Source organism: Sphaeramia orbicularis, chromosome 11 (genome assembly GCF_902148855.1).
Source record: "Sphaeramia orbicularis chromosome 11, fSphaOr1.1, whole genome shotgun sequence".
In the NCBI taxonomy this organism is placed as follows: Eukaryota; Metazoa; Chordata; class Actinopteri; order Kurtiformes; family Apogonidae; genus Sphaeramia; species Sphaeramia orbicularis.
This window is the reverse complement of record NC_043967.1, coordinates 42,766,106-42,785,387: the sequence shown is the minus strand read 5'-3', so window position 1 is coordinate 42,785,387 and position 19,282 is coordinate 42,766,106. Positions and strand designations below refer to the sequence as shown.

Genomic DNA, 19,282 nt, shown 5'->3' with positions numbered 1-19,282 from the left:
TGTAAATACATGAGAATGTTACAGCTCTACAAAGTCTACAACAAATACACAGGTAAATAAACTACAGGTAAATACTGTATGGGGAAATTCTTGTCATGTTAAATCCATGTATGGCACACAAAATCCGTGTATCGTTTGTTCATTCGTTTTTCAATTTAAAACCAAAAATCAAAAAACAAACAAAAAAAAAAAACACTAGTTTTTTTGTTTTTCATTTTCACAACCACAATGAAAAGCTGATAACGGTTTGTTTTTCCATTTCCCGATTTTGTGCTCAAATGAAAAATGGAAAAAACAGATAACGGCTGTTTCGTCCGATTTTGCTATTTTCAATATAGTTAAGCTGTCTGACCCGGAAGTAGTCATTACTAGGGAAAAAATAAACAAATGGAATCATGGCCGGACCGGAGGAATATTTTGCTATAATTCAGCTGCTGTTTGATACATACTGTTTTTCTGAATTAATTAATTCAGAAAAACAGAGCCGAATTTAAATTTTTTGCAGAAAACAGTATCTCATTAATTCGGAAAATTCCGTTTGTTTATTTTTTTCCCTAGTAATGACTACTTCCGGGTCAGAAAACTTAACTATATTGAAAATGGCAAAATCGGATGAAACGGTCGTTATCTGTTTTTTCCATTTTTTATTTGAGCACAAAATCGGGAAATGGAAAAATGAACCGTTATCCATTTTTCATTGTGGTTTTGAAAATGAAAAACAAAAAAACGAGTGATTTTTTTTTGGTTTTTTGTTTTTAAATTGAAAAACAAATGAACGAATGATACACGGATTCACACAGAATGGTTTAACTTCACAACACGGCACAACACTTCAGTTTGCTTTCATGCAGTCAAGGTATTCTTATTTATTTTCATTTTACTGTATATGACCTTTGGAGTTGTTAAAAAAAATGTGTCAGCAGTTGTAATATTAGCTTATGTGTCTATCTAATATGTATATTTGGGCTTAATTATAATATTTGCTTGCATTTGGGAACTTCATTGCGTAATCAGGTCCTTTTTCATATCATGGGGTTGGTTGGGTCTCTTAATTTTTACAATAACATAATAAAGCAGCTTTCAATAAAATATGTGAGGTAGAGCAAACAAGAAGGGGAATAAATGCAGCCAGAAAAAGCATTAAGTGAATAAGCAAAAGTATCCAACACCTTACAAATACTGTATGTTCAGAAACAATAAATAAAAACAGGTAAAATTGCATCTGAGCAAGTGTAGAGACTGGATTATCCTCAGTATGAAGAGCAGAGTGATGCAGCAAACACGACTCGATTTTTATGCAAATACAGACCAGAAATGAGCTTGGACTAAAATGCAAGTGAAAGGACAGAAATCCAAGGAAAACAGGACAAACATCAGATGACGTCAACTGCACAGATGGCTTATAACTGCAAAGAAGGTTCAAAGTTTTACAAATATGTCTAAATGGAATTAAATTGTGGTTTGTCTTTTAATACCAGCTTCTAGGATCCATTTACAGTAATTCTCATGGAGGTTAATGGTATGGATAAAATCTGTAAGTAAAAAATTGGAAAGAATGTTTTCAGATTGAAGTGTGTCTGTAAATATAGTGGTTATTGTTGTCTACTTTGTTAGGGAATGTAACCACTAAAGAATGCTTTCCATGTCCTACAGCAGGGGTGTCAAACTCCTTTTAGTTCAGGAGCCATGTTAAGCCAAATTTGATCTAAAGTGGGCCGAACCAGTGAAAAAAATAACATAACATATAAATAATGTCAACTCCAAACTTTCCTCGACGTTTTAGAGCAAAAAAAGTAAAATTATGCAATGAAAATGTTTACATCTACCAACTATCCTTTAAAACAATGTGAATAACATGAACAAACGGAAATTTCTTAAGAAAACTAAGTGCAATTTTAACAATATTATGTCTCAGTTTATCATTTACATATGTAAATTACAACGTACAGATCACAGTGGATCAACAAATACACAAAACATCTAATAACAGGCAGAATATTGTTAAAATTACACTTCAGACATTTCAAAATATTCATATTTATTGAGGTTTTTTGTGTTTTTGTGAAAAGTTTGTTTGTTTTAGTGTAAATACAGTAAAATGACATGAAAATGTTTACATTTACAAAGGGAAAAATTTGGAGTTGTGAGTATTTATGGGTTATTATGATAGTATTTGACTGATCAAAAGATGTGAATAACATGAAAAAACTGAAAAAATAAGTGTAATTCTAACAATATTCTGCCTCAGTTTATCATTTACACATGTTCATTATAACTTACAAACACACAAAACATTTAATAACAGGAAGAATATTGTTAAAATCACACTTATTTCGCTTAAGAAATTTCAGATTGTTCATTTTTGTTCAGGTTATTCACATTTTTGCGAAATTGTAATTTGTTTTAGTGTAAATACATGAAAATATTTACATTTACAAAGAGAGACATTTGCAGTTGTCATTATTTCTATGTTATTCTGATAGTATTTTACTGGTCCCACCCACTGGAAATTAACCCTTTCATGCATGAATTATGAGAACCTTAATCAAGATATTTTTTCCTGAGTGTTTTTATTCCTCTTTAGGCATGAAAAAAAAAAAAAACAATGTGATTGAATTTTTTTTTTTTTTAAATCAACCTGTTTTTCATGGAGTTACAAAAATGTCCACTCAGCTACACCATGAATTTTATTCCTGAAGCAAAGAAACATGTATTTAAAACCCAATATCATAAAGTGATATGAAAACAGTGAAATGAAACCATGTTTAATGCAGCTAATCTGATGTTTTCTCACATTTTAACATATTCTAATACTAGTTATTACTCACTTCATGGAGATGATTTGCAAAAAATAAATATTAAAAATGGATTTCCACTTAAGAACCAATCAAGAACAGCAAAGTTACAGTAATGGTATGAATTGCAGTTTATGAGATGATACATAAGTGTCCACTGTGTTGGTTGATATGGAACTAAAACAACAAAACTCATGAATATACAAGAGTAAAGCTGTAGAGTAACTGTCCACTTTAGTGACCACTATGCATGAAAGGGTTAAATTGGTCTTCTTGTGGAACCTGAACCAAAATGATTCATATCTTCAGTATAATTTTTGTATTTCACAAATTCATCCCAGGGGCCAGACTGGACCCTTTGGCGGGCCGGATTTGGCCCCCGGGCCGCATGTTTGACACCTGTGTCCTACAGTTTAGATTTATGAGGAATTAAACTATAAACAAAGGAGCTAAAAAAAAATCCCGAACCTTCTTTTCAGAACAGCCAAGCATCAAATGTAAAGAAGAATGTTATGGATATGGACTGATGGACTTTATTGTTTCTTAAATACCTGGTGTTTTGATGTTAATCTCTAGTCATCTCTTTAAGCGTGTGATTAATATTCATCAATGCAAAGCGTGGGCGAGCAGTTTAGGAGGATCAAACAAGAGAAAGTTAGAAAAGGAAAGGGAGAAAGTAAAGTAGTGGTAGTTTTTAACAAATATCTGAGAAAGCCAGGACGCCGAGAAGAAACAAAGAAGCAAAGACTAAATTAAATCGGGATTTGAGGAGTAGTAAAATGTGAATATTTTGGCGAGCTGAATCCGAATCAGTCATGTGTACAGTCTAGTCAGGAGCTGAATATGATTTGACTAAATACACATTGTAGGGATATGAGAGACACATACTGTAGTGGGGATGTGATGTGCTGCAACACTTGGATGGAACAGTTTGCATCACAACTCTATGCCGTCCTACCAGCCTGGAAATATTTGGACTTTTTTGGGTGCCAACATTTTATACACATTTAATGACATGATTTCCCATACACTAATCAGTTAAAAAGAGGAAGTGTCTCGGTTCGAGGAAGAAGCTGCCACTTCAGAGTGAGTGTAATTACCTCATCATCCTCCAGGCGGCGCTGTGTGTCTATGATGAACTTAATATACTGGCTGGTCAGAGTCATCAACTCACTGTAGCGAGTTCTCAGAGTCACATACTGGAAGAAACAGAGTAGTTAATAATAGAGTGACGCTAAATTCACAAGAGAAAACACATGAAAAAATTAGAAAAAAAAATTCTAAATAGGTAAATGGAAGATGAGGGATAAAAATTGCTAAACATATGAGATATTATAAGTTGATAAGGATATTTATGCAGTATATATGGTTCAAGGTTCACTTTATTGTCATTACATGTAATGTATACATGAACGAAATCAGTACTCAGGTCCAGCCATGACATGGTAAAATCCTACAAAATGAATCCTATATTAAAGATAATAATAATAAAATCTGATAATAAAAATCTAAAAAATAATAATGAATAAATATACATAAATAAATACTACAGTGCAGGATTAAAAAAAGAATTTGCAGCATGTTAAACCAGAATAAAAACAGCAGTGTATTCAAATGAGTGTACTTTCATTCAATTGTATATGTTTTATATATTTTTATAGATGCGAATGGATTGGATGTGGATATGAATTACAGGATATTGTATATATTAACCCTTTCATGCATGAATTATGAGAACCTAAATTTTTTTTTTTTTGAGTGTTTTTATTAGTTTTTAGGCATGAAAAAACAATGTGATTGAAAATATCCACTGAGCTGGACACCATGTGTTCAATTTTTGAAGCAAACAAACATGTATTTACTGACGTACTGTGTGAAAACTATGAAATAATTTTTTTAATGCCACTAATCTGATGTTTTGTCACATTTTAACATACTCTAATACTAGTTATTACTCACTTTATGAAAAAAACCTTTTTGTTTAAAAAAAAAAAAAAAAAAAAAGCTAATCACAGTCTAATAATAATAACAAGCAATTGATTTACACTCAAACAAGTTACTGCAGATCAGGTTTATCAAGAACAGCAAAGTTACAGTAATGGTAGGAATGTCAGTGTATGGGATGATCCACTGTGTTGGTTAATATGGAACTAAAACAATAAAATCCATAAATATGCAAGAGTAGTGACCACTATGCATGAAAGGGTTAAAATATTAGAGATGATTTATAAAGTAAAAAATAATATTGTTCCAAATACCATTCAAGATTTCTTTAAATTAGGAGAGAGTAATTATAATTTCAGAGATCTTCATATTTGTGAATGGACTAAAGTGAGGACAAATGTCAGGTCTAGATGGACTGGGGTAGTGGGTGTGAAATGATGGAATGGACCTGATGATGCATTTAAGTTGTTCATTCCTTTGGCAAAATTAGAAGAAAAAAAGAAGTGCCTTAAGTTTAAAATTATTTAGGAATATTAAATTGAGATTTGTTTTTTTTAATTCAATGCTGCACATATTTAAATGACTGTAAGCAGTGTATGAAGTGAAAAGGATAGGGAAAAAATAAGGTTTCACTTCTAGCCTATTCCTTTTTTGTTTTTTATGTTTATTATAATTATTGTACTGAGTGCCACGGGTCAGCGGTAAGGCCAAGCAAATTGTAAACTGCCCTGATCACCCACTTTTTGGGGAGTTTAATTTGCTCCCCTCTGGTCGCCGTTTTAGGCTTCCTCAATTGAGAACTGGACGGGCTAGGGACTCCTTTATTCCTGCGGCTATTAGGAATCTGAATTCACGTAGCTGATATCTAGTTTTTTTGTTTTTTTTTCTCTTATGTCAATTTTTAAAATCTTTTATGTGATTATTTATTTTTTAACGCCCGTGGCCATATGGCAATTAACTTGTGTACTGCCCAATTGGACCTGTTCTTTTACTTGTGTTGGGAAGGGGAGTGGCTCCATTGTGTGTTGTCCTGTTTTATGTAATTTTATTGGGGTGGCATATGGGGGTGCTGTTTATGAGTATGTGTTTCTGTGTATGTGCTTTTGTGTTTATGACCCCTGCTGCACACCGAATTTCCTTTTCTAAGGATAAATAAAGTTGAAAATTGAAGTTGAAGTTGAAGTATGATGTACAAACCAAAATAAATAAATTCATTCATTCACGTGTCACTCATTTGAATGAAAATACAGAATGCAGGTGAATGTTAGACCAAACTGGATGCTAACACGTGTCTGTTAAACCTACAAAACGTACCTCTTGGATGATATTATCAGACGCACACTCCATTTTGGGTTTCTTCAGAGGAGAAGCGATGGGATCCTGGAGGGCTTTGTACGTCAAAAGCAGAAGTTCATAATCCTAAAAAAAAAGACGATTGTCGGTAAAATCAGAAAATGGTTTTCTGTTGTTCTGAAAACATCAGTATTTGATATGATGCTGTACCTTGACTGAATCGATGTAAGCCTTTGCGTTCTTCTGGCAGCCCTCCATCCTGTCCTTGTTGTTCTCAATCTCTTCGAGGAGTTTCTGTGAATTCAAATTAAAACATGCATGTGTTTAGAAATGTACTGTTACAATATGTATTTGTATATATTGTATATATTATACAGCTCCTTCAGCACAACACTTTTACAGCTCCTGTGCAAGAAGGAGTGCTTCTGAAGGTCATTCCTCCTCCTGGCCCCTCAGACTATATAACAGTTCACAGTAAACTCCCTCCAATATCACACCATGTCTCCCCATATTCAAATCCAGACTCACTTTTTCAGAACAGCTCACCTACCATAAGTTTAACTCTCCATCTCACATTTTCATTTTTATGTATTGTAATTACTCTTTTATCTATTTGTTTACTCCTTTGTGTTTTATGCATTGTCTGTTTTATCCTCTGCTGTAGAGTGTCCTGAAAGGCGCCTCTAAAGAAAATGTATTTTTATTATTATGTACATGTACAACCATAATGTAAATAATGTAAATATGTAAATACTATTTAAATTAAAAAATGTTTAATTCTTTTTTTTTTTTTTTAATTAACTTTCTTTATTCGAAGTAATTTCACAGGCATGGCATTGCAATGTTATAGAAAGGACTTCAAGGCTTCAAAGAGGCTTGAATTAAGCCAAAAAATCTTGAATTTAGCAAAAAAAAAAAAAATCTCAAATAAAGCAAAAGAAATCTTGAATTAAGCAAAAAAAATCTTGAATTAAGCAAAAAAAAAATCTTGAATTTAGCATCAAAATCTTGAATTAACCAAAAAAATCTTGAATTCACCAAAAAAAATCTTGAATTTAGCAAAAACATTCTTGAATTAAGCAAAAAAAATCTTGAAGTAAGCCAAAAAATCTTGAATTAAGCAAAAAGAAATCTCAAATTTAAACAAAAAAATCTTGAATTAAGCAAAAAAAAAAAAATCTTGAATTAAGCAAAAGAAATCTCAAATTTAAACAAAAAAACTTGAATTAAGCAAAAAAAAAAAATCTTGAATTAAGCAAAAAAAATCTTGAATTTAGCAAAAAAAAAAATTCTTGATTTTAGCAAAAAAAAAAAAAAAATCTTGAATTAAGCAAAAAAAAAAATAAAATCTTGAATTAAGCAAAAAAAAAAAATCTGCCAATGGAACAAGCGAAAATTATCTTGGCAAGATTTCTTGAACTAAGATTTTCAAGATCTATTGTCTAAAAATAAGTTCTTCTATCTCACAGAAAAGTTCCTCTTCAGGTGATTCTGTCTTATTTTAAGTGTGATGAGATATTTAGACTAGAAAAGACAAAAATACACTTGGTAAAATGTTCCTTTTTGCAGTGTAGCAGACCTAAACGGTACCATCTGTCAGACACAGCTGCTTTAAGCCCACAGCTGTAATGGAACTCCTTCAGAAACCCTGCGTTGGTATGTATGTGCCGTACCTTCTCCTCCACCAGTTGCTCCTGGAGGGCCTTGGTGTCTCCAACTGGAACTGCTTGAATCTTCTCCTGCCTCGTCCTGGCCTCTCCAAGCCAGCGGATCAGCCAGTCGTAGCTGTCGTTGTAGGAGTTCATGTGACGCCCCAGTAGGTCCAGCTCCCTCTGCCTCAGGTCCATCTGTGCGAACAGGGCCTGCCAGCGCTCCAGCAGACCGCTGACCAGCACACGGTAATGCTCCAGCTCGGCGTCGCGCTCGCTGTGGATGCGGGTCATCTTGTCGTTGATGGCCGTCGCCGCCTTGAGCTCGTCCTGCAGGCGGTCGAATATCACCTGGTCGGCCTCTGCCTCAGCACGCATTTTCTGTCCAAGAGGAAAAGAAGAAGAATTAAAAGCTCCGCCAAGGAATGCAAGCAATAACAAGAATCTGTACTAATTCCAAAACGAGAAAATACCTTCAGCTGACTGCGATGTTCTTCCACCTCCTTCTTGTCAGCAGGCACTTTGTTAACATCACGCAGACGAGTTTCATAACCCTTCAGCGTCTCCTCTGTATCGGCGGTGTTTCTGATCACGACATCAATGGTCTTCAGCCTGAAACCAAGAGGCACGTTGTATTAAAAAAAAAACACCATACACAAACTGGTCAAAAATTGATGGTGTTGATTACTTTGGAAAACTTAGGAAAGTATTTGCACTTAGAATTGTAAGTAATTTCTACAAGGGCGATCTTCAAGTGAACTGTACTTGCAGATATACGTTTATTTTACTGGCAAACCTCAGGTAATTTACTGATGATTATTAATGTGGTCAGTGAATTTGACTTTCTCCTTCTTTGTAAGTTTTACTCAGATTCTGACTGCTTCAAACTGAAAAATGCTAATGCTAATGTACCTGAAGCTAATAGCTTTTCAAGGTAATTTTTAACCCTTTCATGCATGAATTATGAGAACCTTAGTCGAGATTTTTTTCCTGAGTATTTTTACTCTTCTTTAGGGATGAAAAAACAAAGCAATTGAATTTTTTTTTAATAACCTTGTTTTCTATGAAGGTAGATTTGTTTCTTTATTGCTTTTAACTAAAAAAAAAAATCAATAAAAAAAAGTGTTTCAATGCAAAAAAAAAAAAAAAAAATCCAAAAAATTGCATTTGAACACTATTTTTCTTTGACTGAAGTGATTTTTTTTTTTTTTTTTAAATGTAAATATTTTTTTTGATTAAAGCAATGAAGAAACAAATCTATCTTGATAATTTTTTGTGGAGTTCCAAAAATGTCCACTCTGCTGGACACCATGTGTTTAATTTCTGAATATCAGAAAGTGATATACAAAATCAAAACATTTTTAATGCAGCTAATCTGATGTTTTGTCACATTTTATCATATGCACAATTTTTCTTAGCAACTGATTTACACTCAAACACGTCACTGCAGATCAGGTTTATCAAGAACAGCAAAGCTATAGTAATGGTATGAATGTCAGTGTATGGGATGGTGCAAAAGTGTCCACTGTGTTAACTCATATTGAACGAAAACAACAAAACCCATGAATATATTAGAGAACAGATGTAGAACAGCTGTCCACTGTAGTGACCAATATGCATGAAAGGGTGAAATATTGTGATGTTTTCGTAGAACAAAGTTATGGTAGTGAACACTGGTCGCACTTCTCGGATCCCAATACACCATACGCTTATGAAAAGGCAGTGGTATTTACTTTCATTAAACTACCTGTGTCATAAAAACAGCCTAGACTCTGACAGCAGCACAGAGCGTTCAGCCATGGTGTCAAACTGAAATATTCTTTCCACCCAGTTCACTCAGACACTCTCCTCTATAGGCAGAACATGAGTCATAGAACTACAGAACACAGAACAGCAACTTGCGTTTAACAAATATTTACAACTTGCAAGGTAGCGCACTGTCACATGACTCGGTGACACTTTAAAAACGAGTCACATGACTGAACACAAACTGCTCCCTTTACGATCAGTGTGGCTCGCTACAATACTTTTTCTAACTTTTATTAATAGACAATATATAAGTAATATTTACACAACATTTTACATGTTTTTTTCTGCAGTATAAATTGCCTATTAAAACTTACTTAGTATTTCTAGGTTCATATGTAATGACTATAACTTCTGAATATTATGTGAAAATACATAATACAACTTCCCACACAGTTTATTTATTACACAAATGACACATTTAGCTCTACTTGAATAATTCCAGTTCTACAATTAGAAAATAAAAATTGTGACAGCCTTCCTACGCCAAAAAATCGTTTTGTTTTCAGTGCAGTAACGATACAAACTCACTAGAGCACATTCCCAGAGACACTGTATCTTACTTGTCCAGGTAGACGGAGGACAGTCCATAGACGTGGTCCATCTTTTTCAGCGTGACGTCCAGTTCTGAGCGCAGCATCGGGGCGGAGCTCGACTGCTGAGGAGACGCCAAAACCTCTTCGGTTTTTTCGGCGATGGAGTTCAAGTCTTTCTTCAAACCCTCCAGCTCTGACTGGACTTTCTGCCGCCACGAAAAAGGAAAAGAATTTGTTTCACACTATTATTTATCACAACTAAACCCTAATCCAGTGGTTTCCAACCTTTTTTCCGGCTCGTGACCCCATTTTAACATCACAAATTTCTGGTGACCCCAGATATTCAAAATGGAGGGTTTTTTTTGGCTAAAATTGATTTGTTTTTGATCATGTAATAGTTTGCTATACTATGTTGCAAATAAACGATCATTTTAGATGACATTTAGTCTATATAATGTTTATTATTATGGACGGAGGCAGAAAAGCCAGGTGTAGGATTTTATTTTCTTTGGTCAGGATATGTACAGTCAGTCCAGCTTGGATTTACAAGACTGACAATTAATACTGAACAAACAAGAACTCAAACTATGAATTATGAAAGAGCTGCAGCATCTGAAACTGACCACAATGAACATTTGACAGATAAACAGAACCACAGTGCTTCAGTTTTAGACTCACAGTTTGTCATGTCTTTTATGGATTGGGATTGTCTCTGTCAACTCACCATATATTTTTTTATTAGTAAGTTTTTATTTTTATCAATTACTAGAAATTTCAGGCGACCCCATTTGAATTCCAGGCGACCCCACGTGGGGTCCCGACCCCAAGGTTGAAAAACACTGCCTTGTAGACATTCCTCATGATACACGGAAAACTAAAATGAACACCAAAACTAAACTTAAAATTCATCAAAATAGAACTTGTAAAACTAAATACAACAAAACTGGAATAAAAACAAAGCTGAAAGAATGTAAAAGAGTCTATTAACATGTTAGAACAGACACTATATTCTATGATTTGGCCTCTTGATTTTTTATTCTAATCACAGCCTCTTTAAGCCACGTTAGGAGAATCTGTGTATCATTCGTTCATTTGTTTTTCAATTTAAAACCAAAAATGAAAAACAAAAAAAACGACTTGTTTTTTTGTTTTTCATTTTCAAAACCAGAATGAAAACCTAGTAACAGTTCATTTTTCCATTTCCCAATTTTGTGCTCAAATGAAACATGGAAAAAATGGATAACGACTGTTTCATCCAATTTTGCTATTTTCAGTATAGTTCAGTTGTCTGACCTGGAAGTAGTCGTTACTAGGGAAAAAGTAAACACACGGAATCATGGCCGGACTGGAGGAATATTTTGCTCTAGTTAAGCAGCTGTTTGATACGGAAGCATATATCATTCACACAAAACAATAAATTTGTCTCTTTTTCTGAATCAATGAGATACTGTTTTCTGAAAAAAATTAAATTCGGCTCTGTTTTTCTGAATTAACGAGCAAATTATCTTGTTAACTGAGAAAAACAGAGCCGAATTTATTTTTTTGTGTGAATGCAATACACTTCAGTACGTATCAAACAGCTGCTTAATTATAGCCAAATATTCCTCCAGTCCGGCCATGATTCCGTTTGTTTATTTTTTCCCTAGTAACGACTACTTCCAGGTCAGACAACTTAACTATATTGAAAATAGCAAAATCGGATGAAACGGTCGTTATCCGTTTTTCCATTTTTCATTTGAGCACAAAATCGGGAAATGGAAAAATGAACCGTTATCCGTTTTTCATCCTGGTTTTGAAAATGAATTTGATTTTTGGTTTTAAATTGAAAAACTAATGAATGAATGATACACAGATTTAGGAGGTCTCTGAGAGCATTTTCATTTGTGAATAATTCCCCTGGATTCTTTAAACCTAAGAGCAGTGATGAATTAATCCTGCAAACAATCCTCTCTGTGTATCTGATACTTTTTTATCTACATCTACAAACTATCCTTTCAAAAGATGTGAATAACATGAACAAACTGAAAAAAATAAGTGTAATTTTAACAATATTATGCGTCAGTTTATCATTTACACATGTACATTATTACTTACAAATACACAAAACATTTAACAGGCAGAATATTGTTAAAATTACACTTATTTCTCTTTTAAAAAAATTCAGGTTGTTCATATTTGTTCAGGTTATTCACATTTTTTGTGAAATTATACTTTGTTTTAGTGTAAATACTTGAAAATATTTACATTTACAAAGAGAAAAAGTTGGAGTTGTCATCATTTCTATGTTATTATGATAGTATTTTACAGGTCCTGCCCACTGGAGATTGAATTGGTCTGAATGTGGAACCCGAACGAAAAGGATTGTTAACATTTTAGTGTAATTTTTGCTTTTCACAAATTCATCCCAAGGGCCGGACTGGACCGTTTGGTGGGCCGGATTTGGCCTCTGGGCTGCATGTTTGACACCTGTGTTTTAGAGTTAAACTCCAAAGTCTAACAATCTACTCAATAATCGGGTATAATCACTTTTCTTTCTCAATTACTACAAATTTCAGGTGAAAACCACTGCCCTAATATATCTCAGAATATATCCCTATCCAGGCAGTACTTTTTTTTTTTTTTTCTTTTTCAGTCGTATATACACTGAACAAAAATATAAACGCACCCCTTTTGTTTTTGCTCCCATTTTTCATGAGCTGAACTCAAAGATCTAAAACTTTTTCTATGTACACAAAAGGCCTATTTCTCTCAAATATTGTTCATAAATTTGTCTAAATCTGTGTTAGTGAGCACTTCTCCTTTGTCCTTTGCTGAGATAATCCATCCACCTCACAGGTGTGGCATATCAAGATGCTGATTAGACAGCAGGATTATTGCACAGGTGTGACTTAGGCTGGCCACAATAAAAGGCCACTCTAAAATGTGCAGTTTTACTGTATTGGGTGGTCCAGGGGGGTCAGAAAACCAGTCAGTATTTGGTGTGACCACCATTTTCCTCGCACAGTCAAAACTTGTGACATCTGTGGTATTGTGCTGTGTGATAAAACTGCACATTTTGGAGTGGCCTTTTATTGTGGCCAGCCTAAGTCACACCTGTGCAAAAATCCTGCTGTCTAATCAGCATCTTGATATGCCACACCTGTGAGGTGGATGGATTATCTCAGCAAAGAAGAAGTGTTCACTAACACAAATTTAGACAGATTTGTGAGCAATATTTGAGAGAAATAAACCTTGTGTGTACACAGAAAAAGTTTTAGATCTTTGAGTTCAGCTCATGAAAAATGGCAGCAAAAACAAAAGTGGTGCGTTTATATTTTTGTTCAGTGTATATTCTTTCTCATCGTGTTACCATTTGTTCGGCCGTCTTCAGGGCGCAGGCCTTCAGCGGCTCCTTGTCCACGGGCTGACGGAGGCGGGTCACCGTCCGATTCTCGCACCCCTCCAGTCTCAGACGGAGGTCCTTGATCTTGGTCAGGTACGTCTTACAAACCGTCTCATCTTGCTCTCCTGATGAATTAATGAATGCATGTTATATTTCCAGAGCAGAGCTTAGTTTATTTTTAAGCTGCATTTGCATTGTTTGTTAGAAAAAGCTCATATTATCTGTACTTTGGACGAACAGCTGCGTACAAACCATAGCAGAACCAAACAGATACTCGTTAACCCTCAGAGACCTGGAACAGTCTTTGTGGTACCTGACCTTTACTAGGTTGATTGGTTTTTTCTAAAGCACCATATGCTCATCTAGAATCTATGCATATCTTCTTTGAAACCACGTGACATGTTTGAATGTATTATTTTTATTCAATTGTTTTATTTGGTATTGGTTTGTTGTTGTTTTTAATTGTACTGCTTTTTTATGTTTTTAATTTATTCTTGTATTTTATACTTTTATTTAGGTTTCATCTATTCTTCTGTATTTTTATTTATTTATTTATTTATTTTTACAGTTTTTCCATGTCTTTTAATCTATTCTTGTATTTCACTCTGTTATTTTGGTTTTCATTTATTCTTCTGTGCAGCACTTTGGTCCGCTGTGGTTGTTTTAAAGTGCTCTACAAATAAAGTTGGATTGAATAAAGTACTTCTGTGGTATCAGTCATATTCATCAGAATCTCAATTTCAAATGGTTCCTTTAAAGTTATAATTTTACATTGGTTTGTCTGAGAATGAATGCATTTGTGAGGAAATATATTGAGGAAAAATATTGTAAAAATAGGATGTTTTTTCATGTGTTACTTGTAAGTGGTTTGTTGGAATATACAGTAAATGTTTTAGACTTCCAAATTCCAAAATTGGTGTCTACATCTAGTAAATAACAGACATTTATTGACACAAATTAAGAAATTGTGATGAGTTAATTCTGCACAATGTCAAGGCCTAAACACATTTCCTATAGAGCGTCTGAATAGGTGCTTCTATGAAACTGGTCCCAAAAACAGGACATGGAGCTAAAAATTCAAACCAGATGTAGACTAATGTTATAATCCATGAATATACAAGAGAACACCTTTGAACAGCTGTCCACTGTAGTGACCACTATGCATGAAAGGGTTAAACATATGTAGTACCACTGAAAAACTGAGAAACTATATTTTACCTGACCTCATAAAGCCTATATCTAGGATTAGTGGTTAAAAGGTTTTTGGACATTTTAGCCACAGACGGTCTCGGTCTTTGAGGGTTAAATATTAAATGTGTTTAACAGTGAAATTTCACAGATGAAGTCGTTGATTTCAAAGATAGTTTAGGAAGTCACTCTGGCCTTTAGTGCAATCACTGCAGATGATTTGTGAATATATTTGTGTTAAATTTCACACCATCAAAGTGTTTTTTTCATGCTCTTATAGCTTCCTGTTGATCGTCTCTCATTAGTTTTAATAAACGGTTCATTATTTGTTGTAAATCTGCTGCCATGCACAGAAAGGAGAGCGCAGTGATAAGTGACGTTAGGAGGAAAACTACAATCAGTGAGGATGATTATGATGATGCTGGAGTTAATGGATGACGTCGAGTGGAACAGCACAACAGCCCTCAGTGCACACACTAATACACACACAAACACACACACACAGAGTCCAGTTCAGCCAATCAGAAGCTCTTTTACTGCACATCTGATGCTGTAACTGAAGCATCTTACCTGATTTGGGAGGCTCGTAGCCTGTAATATGAACCCAACAGTCAAACTTACACACATGATCATGAATGAGTCCAAATAAAACTCTGAATGAGGATATGATCTGTCTAAACTACTGTTGTGATAATGAAGCGATACGTCACAGAGTGAACGGTACACACCTTGTTCTGCAGAGCTGACCAGTGTGTTGTAATGCTGGTTGGCTTTGTTGTAGTTCGACTCCACCTGCATCCGATCTTCGGCCCCAAACATCTGGGAGTCCTGACTGTCCCTCAAGAACTCCTGGTAGTGCTGCTCCAGGTTCCTGAGCGCCAGCCGGTACTCCTCCACCCTCAGAGTCTTAAACTAGAAATTAGTAGATAAATATAGAGGATTAAGAAAAATGAAGACTATAAGTGGCACCATAAGAGGTTCACGTAGTTCATTTAGAGCTCAGAATTCAGTAAAACTAGTTTTAAATTAAGTAAATTCAGATTTAACTGAAAAAAAACAAAAAAAACAAAACTGTGTTGCACAACTAAAAATGAATGTATATACAGGGTGGGGAAGCAAAATTTACAATATTTTGAGGCAGGGATTGAAAGACAGTGTATGACCAATTAGTTTATTGAAAGTCATGAGAATTTATTTGCCACAAGAAAATTGACATAATAAAAAATGTTTTTATTCTACGTGTCCTCCTTCTTTCTCAATAACTGCCTTCACATGCTTCCTGAAACTTGCGCAAGTGTTCCTCAAATATTCAGGTGACAACTTCTCCCATTCTTCTTTAATAGTATCTTCCAGACTTTCTCATAATAGTTTTGCTCATAGTCATTCTCTTCTTTCCATTATAAACAGTCTTTATGGACACTCCAACTATTTTTGAAATCTCCTTTGGTGTGACGAGTGCATTTAGCAAATCACACACTCTTTGACGTTTGCTTTCCTGATTACTCATATGGGCAAAAGTTTCTGAAAAGGTATGGATAATAGTGTTAGGTATGATTATGACATCAATATATGTTTGGTTTCAAAACAATTGACGTAGTGCCTGCTGAGAAAAAACAACTAAATGTTCATTGTAAAGTTTGCTTCCCCACCCTGTAGTAAATCTGAGTTTGTTGGTGCAGAATGGATTGAGGTTAAAGGTGCGGGAGACTTTCATGACCAATTTTTCATCAAATCTGCCAAACCTCAGTCATAGCATCGGGCATCTTTAAAATTTTGTTGCGACGTGCATTGTGGGAAACGGAGGTTCGCACAGCCACCTGCAGCAGCAGCAGAACCATATGATATTATATGGATGAAAAAAAACACGACATGGAAACGGCTGAAACGTGGAAACGGTTGGAGGGAAGGGAGCTCCTGCCATTTCCATGTCGTGTCTTTAGCAGCTGCCATTGCCAGGTGGCTGTGCGAACCTCCGTTTCCCACAATGCATGTCGCAACAAAATTCTGAAGATGCCCGAGTGACCTCCCGGCTCTGTTTGTAAACACATGGTTTGTTTATGGTGGATGGCACTAACTGTTCACCGTGAGGGAAAAGATTCAGGTGAGTAATGACAGAAAGACTTACAGATTCATGATACTGAGGATATGACTGAGGTTTGACAGATTTGATGAAAAATTGGTCATGAAAGTCTCCCGCACCTTTAACCCTTTCATGCATGAATTATGAGAACCTTAATCAAAATTTTTTCCTGAATGTTTTTATTCCTCTTTAGGCATGAAAAAAACAATACGACTGGAAAATTTTCTTCTGAAAAATAACTAAAAATAAATAAATAAAATAAAAATAATTTAAAAAACATTTTAAAAAATTCTTAAAAAAAAAAAAATCTTATGGACCTATTTTTCATGAAGTTGCAAAAATGTCCACTTAGTTGGACACCACACGGTAAATTTTTGACACACAGAAACATGTATTCACTGATTTACTGACAGATTCATGATACTGAGGATATGACTGAGGTTTGACAGATTTGATGAAAAATTGGTCATGAAAGTCTCCCGCACCTTTAACCCTTTCATGCATGGATTATGAGAACCTTAATCAAAATTTTTTCCTGAATGTTTTTATTCCTCTTTAGGCATGAAAAAAACAATACGACTGGAAAATTTTCTTCTGAAAAATAACTAAAAATAAATAAATAAAATAAAAATAATTTAAAAAACATTAAAAAAATTCTTTAAAAAATAATAATAATAATGAAAAAAAAAAATCTTATGGACCTATTTTTCATGAAGTTGCAAAAATGTCCACTTAGCTGGACACCACACGGTAAATTTTTGACACACAGAAACATGTATTTACTGATTTACTGACAGATTCATGATACTGACGATATGACTGAGGTTTGACAGATTTGATGAAAAATTGGTCATGAAAGTCTCTTGCAGCCTTAAACTTTATCAGGGTTGCCACGGGGTTTTTAAAAAAGTCTTGAATTTACAAATCTGCATTTAATACCTTAAAAAAGTCTTTTAAAGGTATTACATTTGATATGGTAGGTCTAAGGTTATGTTGCCATAAACGTGTTTGCTGTATTGTTTATGTTTATGTTTAAGCATTTGGCAGACGCTTTTTTCCAAAGCAACTTACAGGGGAAAACCAATCAAATCACTCAATCAATCAAATTTTATTTATATAGCGCCAGATCACAACAAAAAAGTTATCTCATGACACTTTATATATAGAGTTGGTCAAAACCAGACTTTAAGCCAATTTACAGAAACCCAACAGAATCTATTATAGTATTGTGTTTAAATGTGTCTGTTAAACGTCCAAGCTGCAAAGAAAGTAACGTTAGTCGACTCAGTTTCACCCGTTCCAACCGGACAATTTATATTGAAATTAGGAACTAATTATGGCTAACTGTGCAGCCCCTAGTGAGAAATGACTCAGAACGGTGGGAATCAGAATAAATCAATACATTTTCCTAAATTCTAGGAGTCACAAATTTTTTCCAGTATGTGCATGAAATAGGCTGTGAAATGGGCATTAAATTCTGTTCCAAGTGTCTTAAAAAGGCCTTGTAGAAACCTGTAGGAACCCTGTTTATGATGCACACTTACTGAAATTAAAGAGTAAATAAATAAAAGATGTGGTGGGAGCTTCTAAAAGTAAAATGTGAGCGAACCCTTGAACTTTAACCTGATCTGTACTCTTTAACAAAACATCACAATGTTTGCTTTGTAGCTAAGGAACAAAAAAGGAAAGGAATTTAAGGAGTTATTTTGCTTTGAATTTATCTCAAAAAGCCAAATATTTTCATAGATAAACCTCCTCAAGAAGTTTAGAGTTAATACAGGAACATATTTTCAATCACAGATTACAGATTTGGTGGAAGAGAATAAAATCTAACCTTGTTTTAGAATAACCTTGGGCTTGGACATATGTCAGCAGTTACAGGTTGTGTCATTTCTTGTCATTTCTGGGATGTTTGGCCACTTCTTTACATGAATCACACTTGTTTTGGGTGTTGCTGAGTGAAATGTACAACAACGCCTTTGCAAAATAGGAAAATGTGCGCATGAGGAAGTGTCGAGTGGGACTGAAATGTCTAAATCTGTATAAAAGACAATGACACATAAAAAGATGAGTGTCTTAGTCACATTTTTTTTTTTTTTTTTTTGCCGTAGTTACAGCAGAGTTTGTTTTTTTGTTGTGAATGGGACATGCAGATAGAGGAAGGAAAAAGTCAATGTTCTCAGTGAATGATGGGAATACTCACTGTCTGTGCTGCCCCCTCTGGTGGACACAGAAAATACAGTTTGGGTTCATGCCTTTTGTCTGTTCAGAGCTACCGTAGTTATTATACTGATAGAAATGTCAGTTTGGTTACAGTTAAAGACCAGTTACTTGTTTTTTGGCCCCAAAAAATATCTGTCTGTAAGTAGTGTTATATATTAAGATGTTAAATCACTGTACATAGTCAGTTGAGACTCCTTGTGTTGATTAATACTTCTATTTTAGTTCATATTATAGTATATAGTTTAGATATGCTTAGACTAGGAAGGTTATTATTGCTATTAATTATATAAGGAGAAGGGGTGGGAGTTTATAAGTCATACTTCTCCTCACTCCTTCTTATATATGTATTATATGTGTTATGTCTTATGTTTAAGTGTTTTGTTTAT

At 34.4% G+C, this 19,282-nt stretch overlaps 1 protein-coding gene across 1 annotated transcript in view; it reads right to left on the bottom strand.

The window, feature by feature from the left end:
- pleca (plectin a) overlaps positions 1–19,282 on the bottom strand; it is a 354,738-nt gene that overhangs the window by 14,601 nt on the left and 320,855 nt on the right. The window contains 9 exon segments of the mRNA XM_030147347.1: positions 3,896–3,994; positions 6,054–6,158; positions 6,243–6,326; positions 7,706–8,062; positions 8,155–8,293; positions 10,051–10,229; positions 13,373–13,530; positions 15,164–15,184; positions 15,322–15,505. Coding sequence (XP_030003207.1) covers positions 3,896–3,994; positions 6,054–6,158; positions 6,243–6,326; positions 7,706–8,062; positions 8,155–8,293; positions 10,051–10,229; positions 13,373–13,530; positions 15,164–15,184; positions 15,322–15,505 — 1,326 coding nt within the window.